Below are 19,915 nucleotides of genomic sequence, written 5' to 3'. Positions count from 1 at the left end.
CTTTCTTTAGAATCTGCATCATTACTTTGACTCTAAAGGCTTCATAATAAACCAAGACATTATTGCATCAAACGGCGGATGTGGGACCTGTCCTCCTATCATACAACACGTAATAATTCTCTCTCTCTCTCTCTCTCTCTCTCTCTCTCTCTCTCTCCCCAATTTGTGATATGATAATCATACTCGCATTGCTTTAGAAAAGTTGTCATGTGTCCTAGTCCTAGTTCACTGAGAAAGTTTTGTCTATAATAGGGGAATGATGGGCATACTCTGATTGAATTCCAATACCTAACTTCATACCTTCCTCACCCAAATCGATTGATGATCCATTAGCTGGAACATATCTGTAGAATAATCGTACAAGTCCAATATGTTTTTCATTCAATGAGCCATGGATGTCTCCAATCACTTCCCTTTAGTTGACAGACCCCTAACCAACTCATTTCCCTCTTTCAGCCACTAGTTCAGGCCCTCCATTTTTCTTGATATTTGCTTTTGGATCTTGTTATTAAAAGCACCGGGCACTAATTGAGTTAGCTAAAAATGGAAATAACACTTTGAAAGTGGAAGAATTGCGCATTTTAATGAACTCACTTCAAAGCAAAATATTAAATTTCCAAAGCACATTTAAAAAGTTTTAATAAGGGCCCAAGGCCACTCATTAACGTTTTCCTTTGCTTTTTTATGGCCTGTTCAAATTCCACTGGCAACTTCTCCTTGCAATTCTGTTGCGGGCATTCGCATGACATAAAAATTAAAACTGCATTATTTGGATATTCGATTTTAGTTAATTCAAGAAAAGAGTTATGTTCCCCTGCTTAAGACAGAACTCCGAGGGAAACTCTGAAACAAGCAGAGTCAATGAGAATTTTCGCTGAACCCCTTGTCTGCAGCAGTTATGTGAAAATCTGTAGAAAGGCAACACTCAGAAGACAACAACCTATACCATCACTGTCCTGAGAGTCACCTGCACAAAGCACTAATATATCTCAAGCAATTGACCTCCCAGCCTGATGTTCACCCTCTCAAAATTCAGATTATGTTTTGCTTAATCTCTCCCAAGATTCCAAAAATTCGAAGCGCTTTCTCCAGATCGTTAAATCCAGAAAGAACTGCAAAAGTAACCGCAAAATTTCGAAGTGCAGACCATTGATGCAGGGACAAAATGTTGTGAACACACTAGGAACTCTTGATCTTGGGAAAAAAATTGCTCTAAAAAATTCACTAATGAGATTGTCTGAGATGTACAATGATTTTACAGCTTTTGACCCATGAAATATACATACTCTTGACAGCAGCTGCTAGAGAAAAGGGAAAAGGTTGATAAATAAAAAATCAGGCACAACACTCATATACAAAGAATGACACAGAGGAAGCTAATCTAAATTTTGGTGTATCTACAGACAGGGCTCCTATGAAGGGTGAATAATCCTAATAAATCTCACCCCCACAAAAAGTAAACTATTTTTTTCAGCTTAAAACCAAGAAATTAATTGTTGGGCGGAAAGCTTTCAGTTTAAGAGGAAGTCTCGTGCTGAAAAATGTCAGATAAACCTAAGGCATTTTCAAGGTCGAGTAAAGGTTTTAGTCTCTTCTCTACCTCATTACTCTGCAGATCTGTCTCCTCAACAATCATAGACAAAGCAGTCTTGCAAGACTCCTCATCCCTGAATGCCAGGGTCCACCTCCCATCCACCATAGCTCTTGGCTTCACTTTTCCATCTGAAGTTTTTGTGGGATCCAAAGAGGGTATTGAGGATGGCCGGATTCGCAAGTGTAACCACTTTGGGTGCTTGTTATCGATTCTTGGCTGAAAACACAAGGAAGCAAACCCATTTAGGCAAAATTTAAAAGCCAGCTTTGAGAACAAAAGATTCTTCATCACTGACAAACACTATCTATACGATGACAAAACAGAAACGACACAACTGCACCAGCTTTCCGTACATTTGAACCAGCCAAAGGTGCAGCAACACGGATAATTCCATAGTTCTGCTTCAATGGTAATTCTTCAGCGAGAATAAGCCATCCTGAAATTCCCGCAGAGACAGCAAGAAAGCGAAAGTAACGTTCTTTACCCCTCTCAAAGGCAATCCTACACGGCAGAGCATCAACTGCAGATGACCATAAGCAGCAACATTAAGTAAGCCACATGATAATCCTACAACACCATCTTACACAAAAAGTAACGCAGATTTGACTGGTATGAAATTGGAAAAGTTGACAAAGCAAAGAAACTTGTATCTTCTCGTGAACTTGATCCCAACCTTAAGAATTAACCCCGGCAAAAGAGCGTTTTACATTTTCCTCTTTAGTTGAGCCCAATTGTCAGAACCTTCAGTCTTCAAGTTTGTTAAGGTACTTGGAGTGGTGAATAACCCAATGTATTTAATTAGTCATAGAAGAAAGATCTACTCCTATTCAGCAAAACATAAATTAAAACAAGTACCAATTACGAATCTCTATGATTTCTGAAAACAATAACTTTTGAAGTACCCTCTTCAAAACCAGTTTCTTTAACATTGTAACTCCACTTCAGTTAACAGCAACATTAAATTCTATATAAATCATAATGGAGTAAACTTTTGAACTTATTCTTGGACTTACCAACTTTTAATTCAGTGCCAGGCTTTGGAACAGAGACATTGAGTCCAGATGTTTTTGCACGTGAATTTTCCGGGTGATCGCCTTGTGCATTAATAGAAGGCTGCTCTGGCAAAGCTCTACCAAGGGAAAATAGTTGAAGTTGATGACGTAGGACGAACACCTAAAACAAAAGGCAGAAACTATTAGGCATGTAGAGAATCACTTGGCTGACAATAAATATCAAGATCTCCTCTTAGAAATCTGAATGCATCCATGTGATTGCAAAGTGAGGCTGTAGAGGAGGACGAATCTTGAGAAGATCATTCTCACGCACCACTACTGAAATGGACAAAACAAAGAAAATCAAACGTTGCTGTAACAGAAACAGACCTTTACCACCTCACACATCCTTTCACCAGCAGGGATGGATGATTCACTCGGAGCAACCTCTGTTAAAAGAAAGAGAAAGACTAATCATCTGCAAAGTGGAAAAGTTATACAGTACACAGATCTCTGCAAAGAGTACACCAGTGAGATGTTGAAAAAACATAGTGGTGAGTATCATCTTATCTTCTGGGAGAATAGCTACGGCTTTTACCTTCATGGAACTTCCACTGTGACAAGAGTATGCTCTTAGGCTCCTTTCTGGGGGATGAAGCCTCAATTGCTAAAAATGGAATGTAATTCTTCAGATGCATAAACAAACCTCATGTGAGACCAGACACTGTTTGGAAACTAAGTCAAATACCTCTTTTGCACTTCTTCCACTCATTAATAATGATTGTGAGGACCAAATCGGGCCACGATCCTCTAGTCTCCTGTAAAAGAGCACGAGTACAGCTCCTGTATGATTCCTGCATTAAAAGGCTGCCAAGTTAGTCCTCAACATTTGTTGGTTTGTCATTAAAATAGAAAAAAAGACCTACTAAATGAGAGTTCGTGACACATGAAACATTGTTGCATCTTCACCACACTATTACCTGATCATGTATGTCAGCCATAGCAAATTCCAAAATTTCTCATTCATGGTTTGATGGCAAAAATAGCAACTAAAAATAATACAACTCCATAGCATCAACCAATAAAGAAGGAAAACAAAAGCCAGTGTTAAAACAAAATACACAAAGGATATCATAATTCCCAGGGGCCAATGCTTTGCAATTTAATTATAACTGCAGTTTGCTTATTCATTCTCACTCCAGTTGCACATGCTATCACGACAGCAAACCCAGAATTCATCAAAGCACTACTCGTCAAAACTTAGGGATTTGCTTGGAGAGACTCTCTCCACAAAATAAAGGAGCATCCCAGTAAAAAAGACTGCTTTGGTCACTTTGACACCACTTAATACTTTGTTTTCCAAGAACAAACAACAATAGAAGTTCATCAAGTGTGATTAAATGCAGCTCCTGGAAGGCTACTATTTATGATTATATCTCCCTTTAAATTCAGACATGACACTTACTTTGAGCAATACGAGATGATGACTGCTAAACTCTGCTTCGCCATGGGGAAGCAATTGGCGCAAAAGCCAGCCCCCATCCCACAATGTCTCTCCTGGTATATTTGAGCGACAGAAAAGAGCGATCAACGCATCTAGCACCTTCAAGAAAGGTCCCCAACAAAAAGCAATTCATCAATTTCAACTTGAAAGAATGCGCCAAAATTTTTAAAATGATAGTCAAACAATTGTATTGTAGTGGAAAACAAGCACATCATCCAATCATCATTGCGCAAAGTTTACTAAGAAGTGCACACAATCGAGAACAAAAGAGTGCATAACTCTTACGGTTCACAAATAAAAGGCCAAAACTTCTAGGATGATCTTAGCTAATATATATGAGTCACAAAAGATAAATTGCTACCTAATTAACAGGGTTGTTAATAGTTGGGTTCAACTCAAAAACTAACAAGCTAAACCAAACTGAAATAAGGACTAGATGAGTATTTGAAGACAGAAACCTAATCAAAGCGCAAATTGGAAATCACCAGGAAAAATTACATAGACATACCACAAAAGAAAATTCTAAGTAGCCTCTAAAACCAGAATTTTGTTCAATAACCAACTTACCTGAAATCTGTGGCACCTAGGGCTTGCTCCCTCTTCTGTACTTGAAGTTGACACACAATACTGGTCCTGTTAGAAGGGCGAGCAAAAGAAAAGTGTAAGGAAGTTATTGCCTTTTGATTAGTGTCATGTATTCAGAGAAATACCAGAGGGAATTAACAACCAAGAATGACACCAACAGTACAACAATGACCCACTACAGAATAGAAGTCTTCCTAACCTAAAAGAGCTCCAAGAACAAAATATCGTGCTTAGATAATCACTAAACTATGCAAATTAAAGAAATGAAAGAGACATGAAGTCAAAGGAAAGCCAAATTTTCAACCTTCAGAAAAGGAAATTTTATTCTGATACGGGAATAGTTGCTACAAAACTTGAACATCATTTTCTAAGGAATGCCCCCTATGAAATGAGCCTGAAGTATACAATGGACCAATCATAATAAGATTGATATTAATAACACCAATTTGAGATACAGATACATCATGTTCATTGAATTCAGCTTCTCCGTCTTTTTTTCAAAGAACTGGAAAATGGGCGCTACAATAAAGACAAGGCCCATCATGACAAGGTTGGATATTAGATAGTTAAACCCAAGAATCGCCCTAATATTCACAGATCCCGAATTAATCCAAGTGGCAATAAGATCATATATTACACTCCAAACAATAATAATAGAAGAGGTTTTACACTTCACAGAAAAGACTTGATGAAGTTCTTTCCCAGCATTGTAACAGTACGTATTTGATTTCCATATATCATAACAAGAAGAATTGAGAGCTTTTTCCCATTAAATGCCAAATTGGTTGCTGGGATTAAAGCCATAAGTATGACAGAAACATACGTATAAGCAATGCTCATACATCAAACTTACACACCAACAAGGAATGACACAAAAAGCTAAAGGAAAAGGCTCAAGAATTGAAGCAGAAAGGGAGGGGGAACATCAATTTATACCTTGATTCTTTGTAGATAACCATCTAGTTCACCACTTAGACCATCTTTCATTGAAATGCTTTCAGAAGAAAACAGTTGCTCTTCACCAGAACCCTCGCCAACCAATGATTCCTACAAGATAATGAACAGAAGAGAACAATAGTAACACAGGCTTCGAGCAGAAGGGAGAGTATGAGAAGCAAACCTAGTTAACTAGACTAAAAAATATCATCTACTTAAAATAGTATTTGAAAAACAACAATTTGTTTTCCAGATGAATTAAAAACAGCACAAAAACTTATTGAAGGAAAAAGTGATAATGAAATGAAAAACTGACCAAAGATGTACATGAGAACAAATTCAGAATATGTTAACAGCTTGATAATCTCTTCAATAGCAATAGGTATATAATGGATCATCAACAAGTCTTGATCAGACAGCCAACTCCTTCAAAGTATCACTGAATGAATTTTCAAACATTAGTTTTTTGAGGTCCAAATTTCGTGCATAACACTCTAGGAATTAATGTCATTTAACCACTGTGTACATAAAGCAAAAGGATGAATATTACAAGCAAGGTACTTTGCTAAATTTATTTATAAGAGTGCCAAAGAAATGCAGAATCAATAATGCTTACTAGCAAGAGTTTTTTCTGCTTTTTGCGCTGAGGAAGAATTCCAAGAGCATCCAGCATTGACTCATCCAGTTCTGTAACAGCAAATGTTGATAATAAATGGCAGTATATACCAAATAAGTAATTGTAACTAGAAAGATACAACAGCCCAACCTTTCGTTTGTAACAGCGTAGCGAACACACTCAACGAACCCAAAACTTGAACATTGTTCCCATCTCTGATGTACGAAAGTAATGTCTCCCTGCAAAGTTATAAATGTTAGAGAAAGAAAATGGAGTAAACATCGGCAACAGATGTCTGCTAATTTACCATTTCCTCAGTTAGAACAGTATAGAACCAAATAGAAAACTCTAAAAGGGACCTCGCTCAGCATAAAAACATGATAAAACACTAAGTGGCACATTTATTCCATTCTTTGGGTCTTTGTAACAAAATCGAAACATAAGACTCAAAATATCACAAGTTAACAGTATCTTTGCCATATTCAACGGTTTTTCATGTTGTTTCTACCCAAGCTTAAGCTATAATGGTTACCAAAGAAATTGAAATGATTGATTTGCTCCATCTTTTCAGAGGTTACATAACCTTTCTGGGAGTTGAGTACTGACTAGAGGTCATATAATAATGAATCAATGATATATGTAGCAGTGACTTAAATAAAGAGAAGCCCAGAATGAGGAATTCTTAAATGAGGTGTCCTTATACAAGTCCACAAAATATTGAGAAGTGCATAATTGAAAGAACTTCACAAAAATACTTTCAGCATAATCTCACATTTCTTCATGAACATCCAAAGATCTATCTTGGCTCTCAAAGTAAGTCTTAGCCGTAGACAACAAGTACGAGAGAGCATGCATCTCTCCAGCTTGGATATTTCATGTCAGAGAAGCCCTAGCAATTAATCAGCTAATCCTTCTCGCTACCTCAGGTAATAAAAAAAGGACACGAGAATCCTTACTTTCTCTAGAACAAACAAATGAAGGAAAGTCATCAGAATGGTGCAACCCAGGACATCAAAAATCCCAAGATACTCACTGTAATGCTTATTCATCAAATTTGGTTTTTTTCTACTCTTACAATGTCCAGGAACAGCAATTCCTGACGCTCAATCAAACATCAAAGCAACCCACAACTTGCAGTTAAGAAAGCTCACAAAAGTCTTGACTAGTCCCTAATTAACAAAATCTGAGGCCTCCTTTCGGAGAAGAGGCCATGAAATTTGCTGCTTCTAAGAACTATTTAAACAAATAATGATGACAACAATTTAAAAAATTCATGTACATGTCACTGGTAAAGCATTCCAAAAGCATAGCAACATTGTTTTCCTCTATCAATTTCTGAGCATGGTCAATAAGAGATAAGAGAATAGAGCTTCTCTCTAATCAATTTTTTTTTCAATCTCATCTACTCTAGCACAAAACAAATAGGAGATATACAATTGACTCCATTCTCGATCCTAAATTAAGGGATATAAAAGCATATGGCAATCCTAAAGATCCGTAAAATCAATTGTGTATCCAAAACAACAAATACTACAAATGTTAAGGATCTGTGGAAAGCTAAATCACATCATGTTACCTCAATGCAACAGAGGAATCGATACTAACATTTGCCTTGACGGCAGCCTCTTCATGGACTTGTGTACCAGTAGAACAGTCAACCAGATAGGCCTTCAACTTTTTATCATTTTCACTGCCAAGACTTTCGTTGTCTGGTTGTTTGCTTTCATTGGTAGGTTCATGAACAGATAAGAAACCATTGGCCTTATTACCAGAATTTGCAACGAACACCTCCGGAGGAAAAAAAAGCCCAGCGGCTATACTATTCGCCAAATCTTTGATCTTAACAATATGAAGGATGCAGCAGATCAAGTACAAAGAAGTGACAGAACCAATCCTTACTTCCTGCACTTATTTAGCACCAAGATATAGAGAAAGGATTAATGCTACATAAATTAATCAAAATGAAAATGTTAAAAGGAAAAAACCCAACTTTTCCACCGCAGTTCTCTAATCAAATTGCAAATCATGAATCGAACACTTCACTGCTTGAATTATCAAAAATAATATAATCAACTCATAGAATTGGTAAGGGAACCAATAGATAAATAAGCATCATATCCTCACTAAAATTTCATTTGGTACAGGCGTAGCTGCACTACAACTGTGTTGTGCTATAGTTTCGTTATGATGTATTGTGGGCAAAAATATTCTAAGATATAACACTTTTAAGCTCAGTAAGCAATTTTATAGAAGCTACTGGGAGATGTTAAAATAGTAGCTATGAAGATATGTTGATGTTACAAAGCAGAAGCCATTTCACTATGATATGTCGGTTCCTTGCAATGATTACTTGATTTACCTTGCGATGATTAATAAACATTCTAATGACGGGCACTCTTCTTCAAGGCCATAAGATGATCATAAAAAATCCAATATTCCTTTTGTTCTTGTATTCATTGCCATTTATCAGATGCCAACGCATGTAATAAAGTCTAATTTATTTGATATATTTGGTCAAAAGTTCACTGTAAGTTTAATTTGGAAGAATATAACGGTATTGGATCAAGAAATTCATATATATACATAAGTTAAGAATTAGTATTTATAAACAACACTGGCGGACACAAGAACCATGAGGACCAGAAGAAATCAGAGAAACCAAAGCCATTGAAGTCAAGAGGTTAAGTCATTTACATAAGCTGGTTCTGTCTTCAGAGAAGGAAGGAGCAATGGAAACACCAAATGCTTCAAAAACTCATCAGTCAGTAACCTCCCAACATCAGGAATACCAGCGGAGGTGATATCACTGAAATAGTACAGAGTATCCTCAAGTTCATCCACCACAGCAAGAATAGTAGATGGCGGTTCTGGGCCAGATTTTCTGCATACATAACCATAAAATTATTTTTAGCATTTCAGGGCGTTTCCCTTGATATACGAAAGGATGGTGAAGCCCCAGAGTCTTACAGAGCATCTGAAACCAATTCATTCAACTCCAAGCACTGCTTGCAGAAGTATTTGACCAAGTTTGAAAAATATTTAGAATGTGGAGGGCTGGCGACAAATCTATTCACAGATACATCACCAACTAAAGGCAAAAAAAAAAATCTCAAGGTAAACACATGGAGCTAACAAATTGGCATCATAAAAGAAAGGAACATCAGCAGCATAAAAGTGAGAATATAAGGAGATAACCGGTAGCTCACCATGGTAAACATTGAGTGAAAGAGCGCGTATGGCTGTACGGACCATATTTTCTTCATGGAAGGCAAACCGTATTGCCTCAGTATATAGTGGGAAAGATACTACGTCATCCTAGATGTTCCACAGTACAAAAGAAATTTTGAGAGAGAGAGAGAGCAAAAAAGCAAAGAAAAATTCTTGGACTTGACATGGAGAATCTATAATTCAGTTAAAGGTTAAAAGCAAAGCTAATTTAGCATAACCGGTCAACCATTAATTGCATAGCATATGCAAATGGGGGATGGAAAATGAACTGAAGAAGAGAAGCTAGCAGTAATGACTGGTGAAAGAAAGTAGGAACCAGAATCAGGGGATGATCCCAAATATCAGTTGTGAAAAGTCTTTCCAATTATCAATTTTCATTTCTTTTCTTTTCCTTTTTTTTTTGGGGGGGGACAGAAAGGAGTTGGTGCAATAGGTTTTGTCACTCTTATGTTGAGAAAAATGCACACAAACTCATTTTCCTAATTGCAAAAATGAAAATTGCAATACAGTGATGCCCCCATTCTTCACCAACAAAGACGATGAAGAAAACGTTAGCAACGAATATATGTGGGCAGGATGAAGAAAATAGAAGATGGAAAAGAACAAACTCACATCTTGAGTCTTCACCAGCAGAGAAATTGTGTTTTTATTTAGCTTCCCGCTTATCGCTCTTTACATGCCACGACATACAGGATCATTGAGAACAAAAGAAAATAGCAGTTAGAATTACAGTTGCAAAGGGATGGGAAACATAAAGAAAAGTTACCAACTATCTTGGTCGTAAGTAGACTACAAACCTTAAAAAAGATATATAGTAGGAGAGCAGCTCCTCATTGTCAAAGTTGAATGAATAGGTTATTAGGTAGTTGATATGCTCATTACTGAACAAATAATCTGCAACATCCCCATGACATGCTTTTAAACATCTTGTTGAACAAACTTAATTTCAAAGTGGAATCCAATAAGCTCAAACAAAGAAATTTACATATGGCATGTTCACTTTTAAGGTTTTGGATCATTATACTCAACGTTTGAAGCAACTGAAGTGAAACACCGACAGGTCTACTAATCTTCAAAATTCGAACAAACTCGCCCATGACTTGCTTCTCCATAAAAAACCTGCAGCAACCAGAATGGCACAAAATCAGCTGACATTTCCCCATTTGAAGTTTTCTAATAAGAAAAGTTAGACCTTCAAAGTCTCACTCGAAAAAGGCAGAGTCATGCTGATCGCCATATGTTATCAATTCCGCAATTGATCGCAAGGCCTCAATGACAAAATCCTACATGATCAAATACGAGTAAAAAGCGCATGAGAAGAGTCCACTGTTTAGCAAGGTCAAATTAATAATTTATCATCATTACCTTGTTCACCTCGTTGACAACTTGGATTTTAAAGAGTTGATCAGTCAAATATCTGCAACAGATAAGAAAAGGTTGGCCCTCATAAACAACGTTGCTCCAATCAATGCAAACTTAATTCTCTTCAAAGATGTATGCGTCACGTGTATGTACACATTAATGCTCCAAGACCTCTATTGCTGAAAATTCCTGCAGCTTACTTGTTCCTATTTCTACTTAGGATTGTGCCCAAAAAGACTACGGCTACCACAGTTACCCTAATCGTGGATTCTGTTCATTCAAAGATTTGTTTGTTTTTCTACCCTATTTTCAGAACGACAGACTTTGAAAAGAAGCCCACCAAATACCAACATATATAGAGAACATAGCGGATATCTATTGATAAAACTGCTGAAATCAAGAGTTGTTTGACGGAATTTTTTAAAACTGCTGAAACCCAGAGTTGTTCATCAGAATTTTTTCAAAAGTACAACCTTTTGAACTTCTAAGGCTCACCATCTCGAGCTTGAGCATCTCAGCCATATGAGTACTATTTGGGAATGAATTTCATCTAAAATTATATCTTAAATTGCAAAGCACCAAGCTTTAGATAGAATCAAGTTTCAATTATACCTTGAACATGCTCAATTTGACTAACCTCAACTACAATGATTCAATCTATCTACACACTAGACATAGATATGCAATTTTCTCTGTGCATCGTGTAACCATGCATCGAGGTCCTTTGAAGAGCCATTTGAGAGAAACGTAACATGGACTTTGCAAAGTATGGCAGAATGGCTTCTCCTTCGATCAGAGATAGTGCCTGGTCATGCAGGTGTGCCACAGCAATGTTGGTTTATACTGCACTTTGATGTTGGCACCTTAATTTTGTGTCAAGTTTCATTCGGAATCCATCAAAACATCTTAGCTGTTGCACTTGCTGCACCTTAAGCCCATTAACATGGAATTAGCGGATGGATTAATACAAACCTCCTGCAGCAGAAACCATTGATTCTCTTCCTCTAATTCTCCAAATCCCGTTGACACACCGTGAGTGGCAATAATGAGAATGTTACTATAGATCTATCTAGTCAATGTCAAATTGACCCCTAGACGTCCGGTCCGCTACTGTTGAATCAGTGTACATTAGGGCCGATGATGCTCCTTTAATTAAGGTAAGCTTTATATGAACTTTTTCGGACATTAAATCACCATTACAGGAGACTCTCTTGAAGGCACTCCTCAGTCCACCACGGTATCTTATTTAAGATATGAAAGACTAACACGCACACTCTTTCTACAGTATCATGTCATCAAGACATCCACGCCTGTCAAAATTGGTCAAGAGAACCAAAAGAGCCTGACCAACCAACGACAAGATATCCACATTCCTACCGAAAGAAGGCTAACTTTCCTAGTATTATTTTCATCATGCTCGACTGCAAACTGGGGAAGTAAAGAATGTAAATAAGAGAACCACAGAACGGGCGAAATCACAAGTAATTAGCTTTTGCTGCGACCATCACATTCGCGCGCCAAGTAAGAGAACCGTCTCATGGAACATCAAAAAGTGACGATCGCCAGCAAAGTTACGTTAGCCTTGCAACCGCTATAAACTTGACAAACGAAACACATACGTACACACATACATATCCATGTATGTATATATAAGACGGAAATTGACGCGTATCGCATTGCAAACCTGAGCTCGTCAAGGGAGAGTCGATTCCTCGATCTCCAGAAGGCAAGCCACATGATTTGGGACGATCAGGCCACCGGATTCCCCATGCTAACCAAGCTTTAATTCGCTCCCGCAGCGCTCGAGGAGGAGTGAGATTCAGGGAATTGAAGAGCGGGGAAAGGCTCCGGGGATGGGACGTGATCCGGGGGCGGGAGGGTGTCTCCGTGCGCCGACGACGACGACGGTGACGATGGCGGAGGGCGGCGGCGGCGGCGACTCCGGCGAGTGAGAAGAGGAACGGAGCGAGAAGATTGAGGAAAAGCCAAGCAGCGACGATGAACTGGCCGCAGACGCAGACGCAGACGCAGAGGCAAGCACAAACAAAAAGGCACCTTCGGCGTGGGAGGGGAGGACGAGGTGGGGGAGCTGGCAGCCTGGCAAAAGACGATGGCTCCACTTCGGATTTCAAGTCGGATCCGAGGTCCGAGAAGATCCGAATGGGGAGAGGCTTGGATGGACAGCTGAGGATGACAAGGAATATTCCCTTTTTCCCCTACTCGGAGTCGGAGCGAACCGGCGGGATCCGGAAGGGGCCGGCCCATCGATTGGCGGGCTTGGCGAAAAGAAGTCCCACTCCACTCAGGCCCGCTACGGCCCTCACGACAGCAACCTTAACAATTGTTGATTTGCAAGGTCGCACGATTGGGCCTGGTCTGTGGGCCTGGCCCTTTACCGACTATGTTGAGAGAACATTCTCTTTCGCTAGTCGTTGGGCTTGTGTAATGACGGTAGAAAACGAGCAGAAAACCACAAGAGAAGCACCCAGGAACCAGACACGAAGGTGACGGGCGAGATGGGCTGCCGAACACTTTGTTTTTTTTTGGGTCAAATGCTGCCACCGAGCACATTACTACATCATTGGACATTAGACAGACTTTTTGTTCTGAACGAAAAGCAAAACACGCAAACGAAAGAAAAAAGAAGCTTCAGTTTCAGCATGTTTTTCATGTTACGATTGACACTCCGGCAAACCTCGTGTCTAGGAAATAGGAAACGCCAGCTCGGTCGAGAGCAGCATCGTTGGTCAACATGACTAATAATGGAAGAAGGTGTGGCGGTCGTACCGTGGAGGTTGCTGAAGAACGTGGCGCCGATGAGAACACGTGTATACGGGTCCATCACGCGGATGCCATGCGTGCATTTTAGCTGACTTAATACCAGTCGTCTCTGAGAACATACAAGATGATGGTTTTGCTAATATCATGAAAGAGGGGTTCGTGTCCTAATAAAACGCGACACCCTTTTCCCTTGTTGTCTCTGTGTATATACCTTGTTTCGTCAACCCGTGAAGAACAAATTACAAAAGAGTCCATAGACCTTAGATTTATGACTTTTTTGATAACTTTTATTAGATGTATAAAGAAGTTGTTTCTTTCCGGTAAATAAGTAAGTACTTTCGATCGTATATTCAATTGTATCCATTCATGTTAATAGGTGCAAATTTCAAGAAACAATCTCCTGGATTCTATGGGCGCGTTTGGTTGTGTTTCGTTTAAAAATTGTTCAGGAAACGAAATAGAAAAAAGTGTTTACGTTAGGGGAACAATTTTTGAACAAAACAACGCGTTTGGTAAACTTGTTCGGGAATAAAAAATAAACAAAAACATGTTTGGTAAATTTGGATAATTTTTTTATTTCTTTTATTTTTTCTATTTTTTTCTTATTTTTCCTTTTTTTCTTTTTCATTTTTTTTTCTTCTTTTGGCCGGGCGCCAAGGCCTTGGCCGGCGACCGGTCGGCCGAGGCTCGCCTAGCGGCGGGCGGGCAAGGCGCGGCCTCGCCGGCCACCGCTGGCGACAGCCGACTCGCCCAGATCCCGAGGCCGAGGCTCGCCGGCCGCCGGGCGAGCTCGGCCTCGCCGAATCTGGGCGAGATCGAGCTCGCCCCGAGGTCGGCCTCGCCATGGCCCGGGCGAGCTCGAGCTCGCCCGGATCGCGAGGCTCGGCCTCGCCATGGATCCGGGCGAGCTCGAGCTCGGCCAGCCATGGCGAGGCCGACCCTCGCCTAGCTACGGCGAGCCTCGCCATGGTTGGGCGAGGCCGCCGTCCCTCGTTGGCCGGTCGCCATGGCCATGGCCGGCGGCGACCGGCCAAAAGAAAAAAGAACAAGAAAATAAGAGAAAAAAAAAAAAATAAGTGTTTTTCAAAAGTGTTTTGAAACAAGAAACACAAAATTTGTGTTTCTTGTTTTGTTTCTTTTTTGTTCCAGGAACAAAAGAACAAAAAAACAAAAACGCACCCAAACGCGTTTTATTCCTTTTTGTTCCCAGGGAACAAAAAACGAGAAAAAGTGTTTAAAAACAAAAAAAAAAAAAGAAACACAAACAAACGGGGCCTATGTTGCATTTTACTTTCTTCAAAGGCTATGCAGACACATTCCACCGTCGCACTCAGCCCAGTAGTTTCAGGGCGGGGCAACGAGAAAAGGGAAAATATATACGCATTCAAGAATTATCTTGGAAAAAGAAAAACTACTGTACACATTCTACACGCGACATTAAGAAATTCCAGGGAAAACAGGCGACAGGGGTTGCTTCCTCGCAGCCACCGACTGATCGCACCTGCCGTTTTAAGGCTGTGTTTGGTTGTGTTCTTTTTTTTGTTTTTAAACACTTTTTCTGTTTTTTTTGTTCTTTTGTTCCCAGGAACAAAAAAAACGAAAACAAGAAACACAAATTTTGTGTTTCTTGTTTCGAAAACACTTTTGAGAAACACAAATTTTATTTTCTTTTTCTTTTTCTCTTTATTTTCTTTTCTTTTTTTCTTATTTTCTTGTTCTTTTTTCTTTTGGTCTGCCGCCTCGGCCATGGCCGACCGGCCGATGAGGGGACGGCGGCCTCGCCCGGCCACGGCGAGGCTCGCCGGCCGGGCGAGGCCGAGGCTCGCCGTCCCCGGCGAGGCCGAGGCTCGCCGTAGCCGGGGCGAGGGTCGGCCTCGCCCGGCCCGGGCGACCTCGATCTCGCCAGATCCGGCGAGGCCGACCTCGCCCAACGGCCGGTGAGCCTCGGCCTCGCCCGGTAGTGGCACGGCGAGGCCGCGCCTTGCTCGCCATTTGGGCGAGCTCGGCCTCGCCGAATCAAGGCGAGGCCGACCTCGCGCCGCACAGGCGAGTCGCGTCGTCTCGGTGGTGGCCCGGCGAGGCCGCGCCGCCCGCCGCCGGGCGAGCTCGGCCTCGCCGAATCAAGGCGAGGCCGACCTCGCGCCGCCCGGGCGAGTCGGCGTCGCTGGCGGTGGCCGGCGAGTCGGCGTCGCGGGCGGTGGCCGGCGAGGCCGCGCCGCCCGAGGCCGGGCGAGCGCCGAATCAAGGCGAGGCCGCCCGCCGCCGGGCGAGCTCGGCCGCAGCGGTGGCCGGGTCGGCGTCGGGCGGTGGCCAAGGCCTTAGCCGGCGACCGGCCAAAAAGAAGAAAAAAAAATGAAAAAGAAAAAAAAGAAAAAAAGGAAAAATAAGAAAAAAATAGAAAAAATAAAAGAAATAAAAAAATTATCCAAATTTACCAAACATGTTTCTGTTTATTTTTTATTAGAAAAGTTTACTAAACGCGTTGTTTTGTTCAAAAATTGTTCTCCCGGAATGTAAACACTTTTTTATTTACGTTTCCTAACAATTTTTAAACAGAAACACAATCAAACGCGCCCTAAATGTCTTGTTGTGTTCCGGGAGCCCCGAGGGAACCTCGCACTTGCGTAGGCGCTGACGCGGGGGAGGCGCGGTCGACGCGCGTACGTTAGGGAGGTCCTCCTTTGGAAAACCACGGGCATGCGCCGGACGAGCTTTACCTCGGACTGTTTTTAAACTCGCGACCCACGAAAACAACGCTATAAATTTCCACGGAGGACGGCCTGGAGAAGACGGAAACAAAGGTCGCTCCCGGTGGGCCAAACTAGGACAGCGCTGGGTTACGTGTCGCCCGCTGAGGCGCCGCCGTTCGCTGGATCGAAGCGACTTTCCGATTGAATTCGTGCGTGTCAAAAGTTACAGGGTTTAGACTATCAGCTTGACGGATCGACGGGAATCGATTTTTTTAATGGATGCAAAATTGGTTTTGCGTGCGACTCAAAGTATTTTTTTTTAATTTTCTGGTCTGGATTTGACAAATAGGGTCCGGGGGGCACAAAAGGCGAGCGGACGTGACAGCGCGGATTCAACTGAGGGCGTTCCGGGGGGGTTGGATTGACTGCCGCCCTCGATCCCTCCCTCCCTTCCTCCCTCCCTCCCCCGAAATGAAACGATAGCCGTCCCTCTCTCTCCCCCGTCCCACCTGCGCGTTTCGTTTTCAAATTTCACTTCATTTCCGCTTCCGTCATTTCTTTACTCGAATTTCGTGTTCTGTCCGGCTCTAGAATTCAGCCACTTGTCAGGTCGCGTGTCTCGAAAATCTCTATCTAGCTGAAGCAACAGGACTTTTTTTATACGAGATTAGGAACTTGTTTAGCTGAACCAAATATTTTTTCATCGGAAGTCATTCTTCCATTTTTACTACAAGGAACAAGTTTTATGATGTTTCCTGACGAAAAATATCGCATTTAAGTAAGGATATTAATAGATTTACTCCATATGAAAATGTGCGCACGTTAACTAATTTAAACAACAAAAAATTTTGAAAAATATAGCCACTTCAACAGTGTCAAAATTTAATCCAAAATAGAGTTTAAGAAAACAAAGTCGCCATGTTTGAATTTAATCAATGAAGAAACATCTAAAATAGAGATACACGCCATAATTTAATTGACAATGTGGATTTGAAACTACAGCTAAGACATATGCTAGAATTTAATTGACAACGTGAATTTTGAAACTAAAAGTTTAATACAAAAAAGGTAAACAAAACTTAATGATACTGGAATTGTTTGTTTTGTGAGACGACCTTCCACAGATAGGCAACCGTAATTACAATGGTTATACCATAGTAGTCTCTAAATAGTTCTTTTGCATCTATAGTCATGTTTTTTATTCCGAAAACTTTTTGCCCATGTTCTCAAGATGCCAAGATCTTACCTTTAGCCAGTTTTCATTTAAAAAACGCTTGTTAATTGCTCCATGATCTCAATTATTTTGTTCTCTAGCAACTTCAAACTTATAATTGCACCTTGGTGCCCTATATGCCTTCAATCTTCTTTTAACGCATTGATAGCTTATCAATCTTACTAATCAATATCCCCATTGATCCTTGTTAAGCATATTTCACTGTATATTAATATCCAATTGGCAATAATATGTATGCTAATATTGATAATGATCTTTGTGGTTATCACGATGAGTTATGTGCTTGTCAATATTTGACTTTTTAATCATCTATCTACTCACCGACAAAAAAAAAAAAAAAAATCATCTATCTACTCATGTTGACAATTTGATGACTTTTTGGTGCAAACAGAAGCCACTAGACTATTTATGAGATTTATGTCTAAGTTCTATGAACATTCGACTATTCGATCCTTGAAAAAATGTGCAAAAAAATATTCGTGCAAGAAAGGATATGAAGATAGACCTAAGTGAGTTCCTTAACTATTTCGTTTGAGGTCTCTTGTGGATCTTGATGTCTCTTAGACGTAAAATATCAAGAGGGTAGAGTTGGGAACAAGGCTCAAAAAATATATATTTCCAACAAGAGGGCATAAGCGTATGTGGGTATTGGCGCATTGAATTAAAAAATGCAATCCAATATGCGATCTGATAGCCCGCCGCATTACCAGATAGGCGCAAACAAATCCTATTTGTTGAAGCAAACCTTGTTTTTGTAAGGTTATCCTGCAACAGAAACCACAATTGTATGTAATGTGATGTGTCCAACCTATATCTTCTCCATTTATACTTCAATTAATGGAGGCACGGTCCTTCCCCCTAGGACGTTTGACTATGGTCATTTTTTGGGGAGGAAAATTATTATGGTCTTCAACGAAATAAATTTACAAAAATCAGTCCTCCTTTCGGGAGGTTTGCATATTAGTCCTTCAGTAATTCATGAAATGGACGTACAAATAATTGCGTATTACTCGGGAAATTCGCTAAATCATCTTCACTTTGACTATTCCATGCGTCATGTCGTCTTAATGGTTTTTCCAACCCCTAGAAGGGACAGCGGCATGTGAATGAGTACTAGGAAAATAAACAACGAAAAGATGAGCAAAGTGAAAAGTTGAGATGCGATCATTTCTCTCCTAATAATTCCCCAAAAGTCGTCAAACGTCTTAACTTGATCCGCCGAATATCCCTATAGCTTTAACCCCCTCTCTAATCCTCAGTTCCAACCTAGCCTCTCTGGTCCTCTACCTCTACATAAGCCACCTGCCCGGGTCTTGTCGACGCGTTCCCCTTTGTTGAAATAGCCCCTTCGCTTTTCCAACTTGGCTTTCTTCATCAGTCTTTCTGCGTTATTATATAGAGCTCGGACGGGACCGGAACAGACCCATCTGAAGCTGAAGAAGAAGAAGAAGGACAAGAAGAAATGCGCGTGGTGTTCATATGCAACGCGGAGGAAAAGGAACTGGGAAGACAACAGGCTTCCGGGTCATGCCCTCACTGCGGAGGGAAAGTGGAGGCCATCGACGTCGAGAGCCATTGGAGATTCTGCTTCTTGCCCGTCTGCTTTAACGTCAAGCGTAAATATTTGTGCACTCTCTGCAGTCGACGGTTGGTCCTGAACCAGTAAGATTTTGGGAAAATGTTCTCCCTCTGCTTCTTTCCTGTTGGATCTCTCTCTGAAAATTCTTCCTTTGCATGTTCAAGAAGCAGCGGTCTCTGCTCTGCGGTTGAACTGGAGGAGGGTCGTTAGGCTTTAGCCTAGATTAGCAAATGACTTGGGGTGGTTCTTTCATGTCTTTAATTGACCTATCTGATGTGCTGGAGATTTTGATGTAATTATCAGTATTGTGACCAAGGTCGTCAATTCCGCTTTGTGCATGTTTCCCCTTTCGCGTGCTTTGGACGGAGAAGAGCTTCGGTTGTCTTTTGTCTTGTCTCGGTTCTCCCGAAAATCTTCGAAACGAGAAACGCATTGAGAAAGGAGAAAAAAAGCCTCTTCTTTTGCCTGAGAATCAGGCGGGAATCTGAGATCTCGATCAGCAACCCATGTTTAATCTGGCGTCTGCTTCCCGAAAGTAAATAGAAATGTCTGGAAGTCTCGACGGTTTGCAGTTTCTTGAGTCTCCCAAGAGACAACACATCCACTTCAACACTCCAGTCCACATTGCTCTTGGGTTGATTCTAATAATGCGCTTTAACAACAATGTCTAGAACTTGCTCTGCTTTTTTGTCTCTGTCAATCCACCAGCATACGAAACGGATAAATGAGTTTATCTCTTAAATTCGGATAGACTGTCGGCAATTTTCATCAGTGATCCAAGTTCTAACCAGATGCGCGAATGCCACCTTGTTAA

At 40.8% G+C, this 19,915-nt stretch overlaps 2 protein-coding genes across 2 annotated transcripts; one reads left to right on the top strand and one right to left on the bottom strand.

Annotated features, from left to right (window-relative positions):
- Positions 1–1,189: 1,189 nt before the first annotated feature.
- Positions 1,190–12,909, bottom strand: LOC104435915 (protein TRANSPARENT TESTA 9). The gene is made up of 21 exons (XM_010048618.3): positions 12,502–12,909; positions 10,821–10,872; positions 10,662–10,738; positions 10,441–10,574; positions 10,253–10,349; positions 10,068–10,125; positions 9,434–9,542; positions 9,195–9,315; positions 8,922–9,108; positions 7,804–8,129; positions 6,378–6,466; positions 6,228–6,298; positions 5,612–5,722; positions 4,658–4,723; positions 4,052–4,189; positions 3,335–3,440; positions 3,185–3,253; positions 2,977–3,035; positions 2,608–2,767; positions 1,948–2,114; positions 1,190–1,810 (listed from the first exon to the last, which is right to left on the bottom strand). The coding sequence occupies exons 1-21, from the start codon at positions 12,552–12,554 to the stop codon at positions 1,517–1,519; spliced, it is 2,544 nt and encodes an 847-aa protein (XP_010046920.2). The 5' UTR covers positions 12,555–12,909; the 3' UTR covers positions 1,190–1,516.
- Positions 12,910–18,785: 5,876 nt separating this feature from the next.
- LOC104435912 lies at positions 18,786–19,485 on the top strand. Its single transcript, XM_039308552.1, has 2 exons — positions 18,786–19,184; positions 19,266–19,485. The coding sequence occupies exons 1-2, from the start codon at positions 18,985–18,987 to the stop codon at positions 19,309–19,311; spliced, it is 246 nt and encodes an 81-aa protein (XP_039164486.1). The 5' UTR covers positions 18,786–18,984; the 3' UTR covers positions 19,312–19,485.
- Positions 19,486–19,915: the final 430 nt, after the last annotated feature.

The sequence above is a fragment of the Eucalyptus grandis genome, chromosome 3 (assembly GCF_016545825.1).
Source record: "Eucalyptus grandis isolate ANBG69807.140 chromosome 3, ASM1654582v1, whole genome shotgun sequence".
Lineage (NCBI taxonomy): Eukaryota > Viridiplantae > Streptophyta > Magnoliopsida > Myrtales > Myrtaceae > Eucalyptus > Eucalyptus grandis.
Note: the sequence above shows the minus strand (reverse complement) of the source record. Positions and strands in the feature narration are given on the sequence as shown.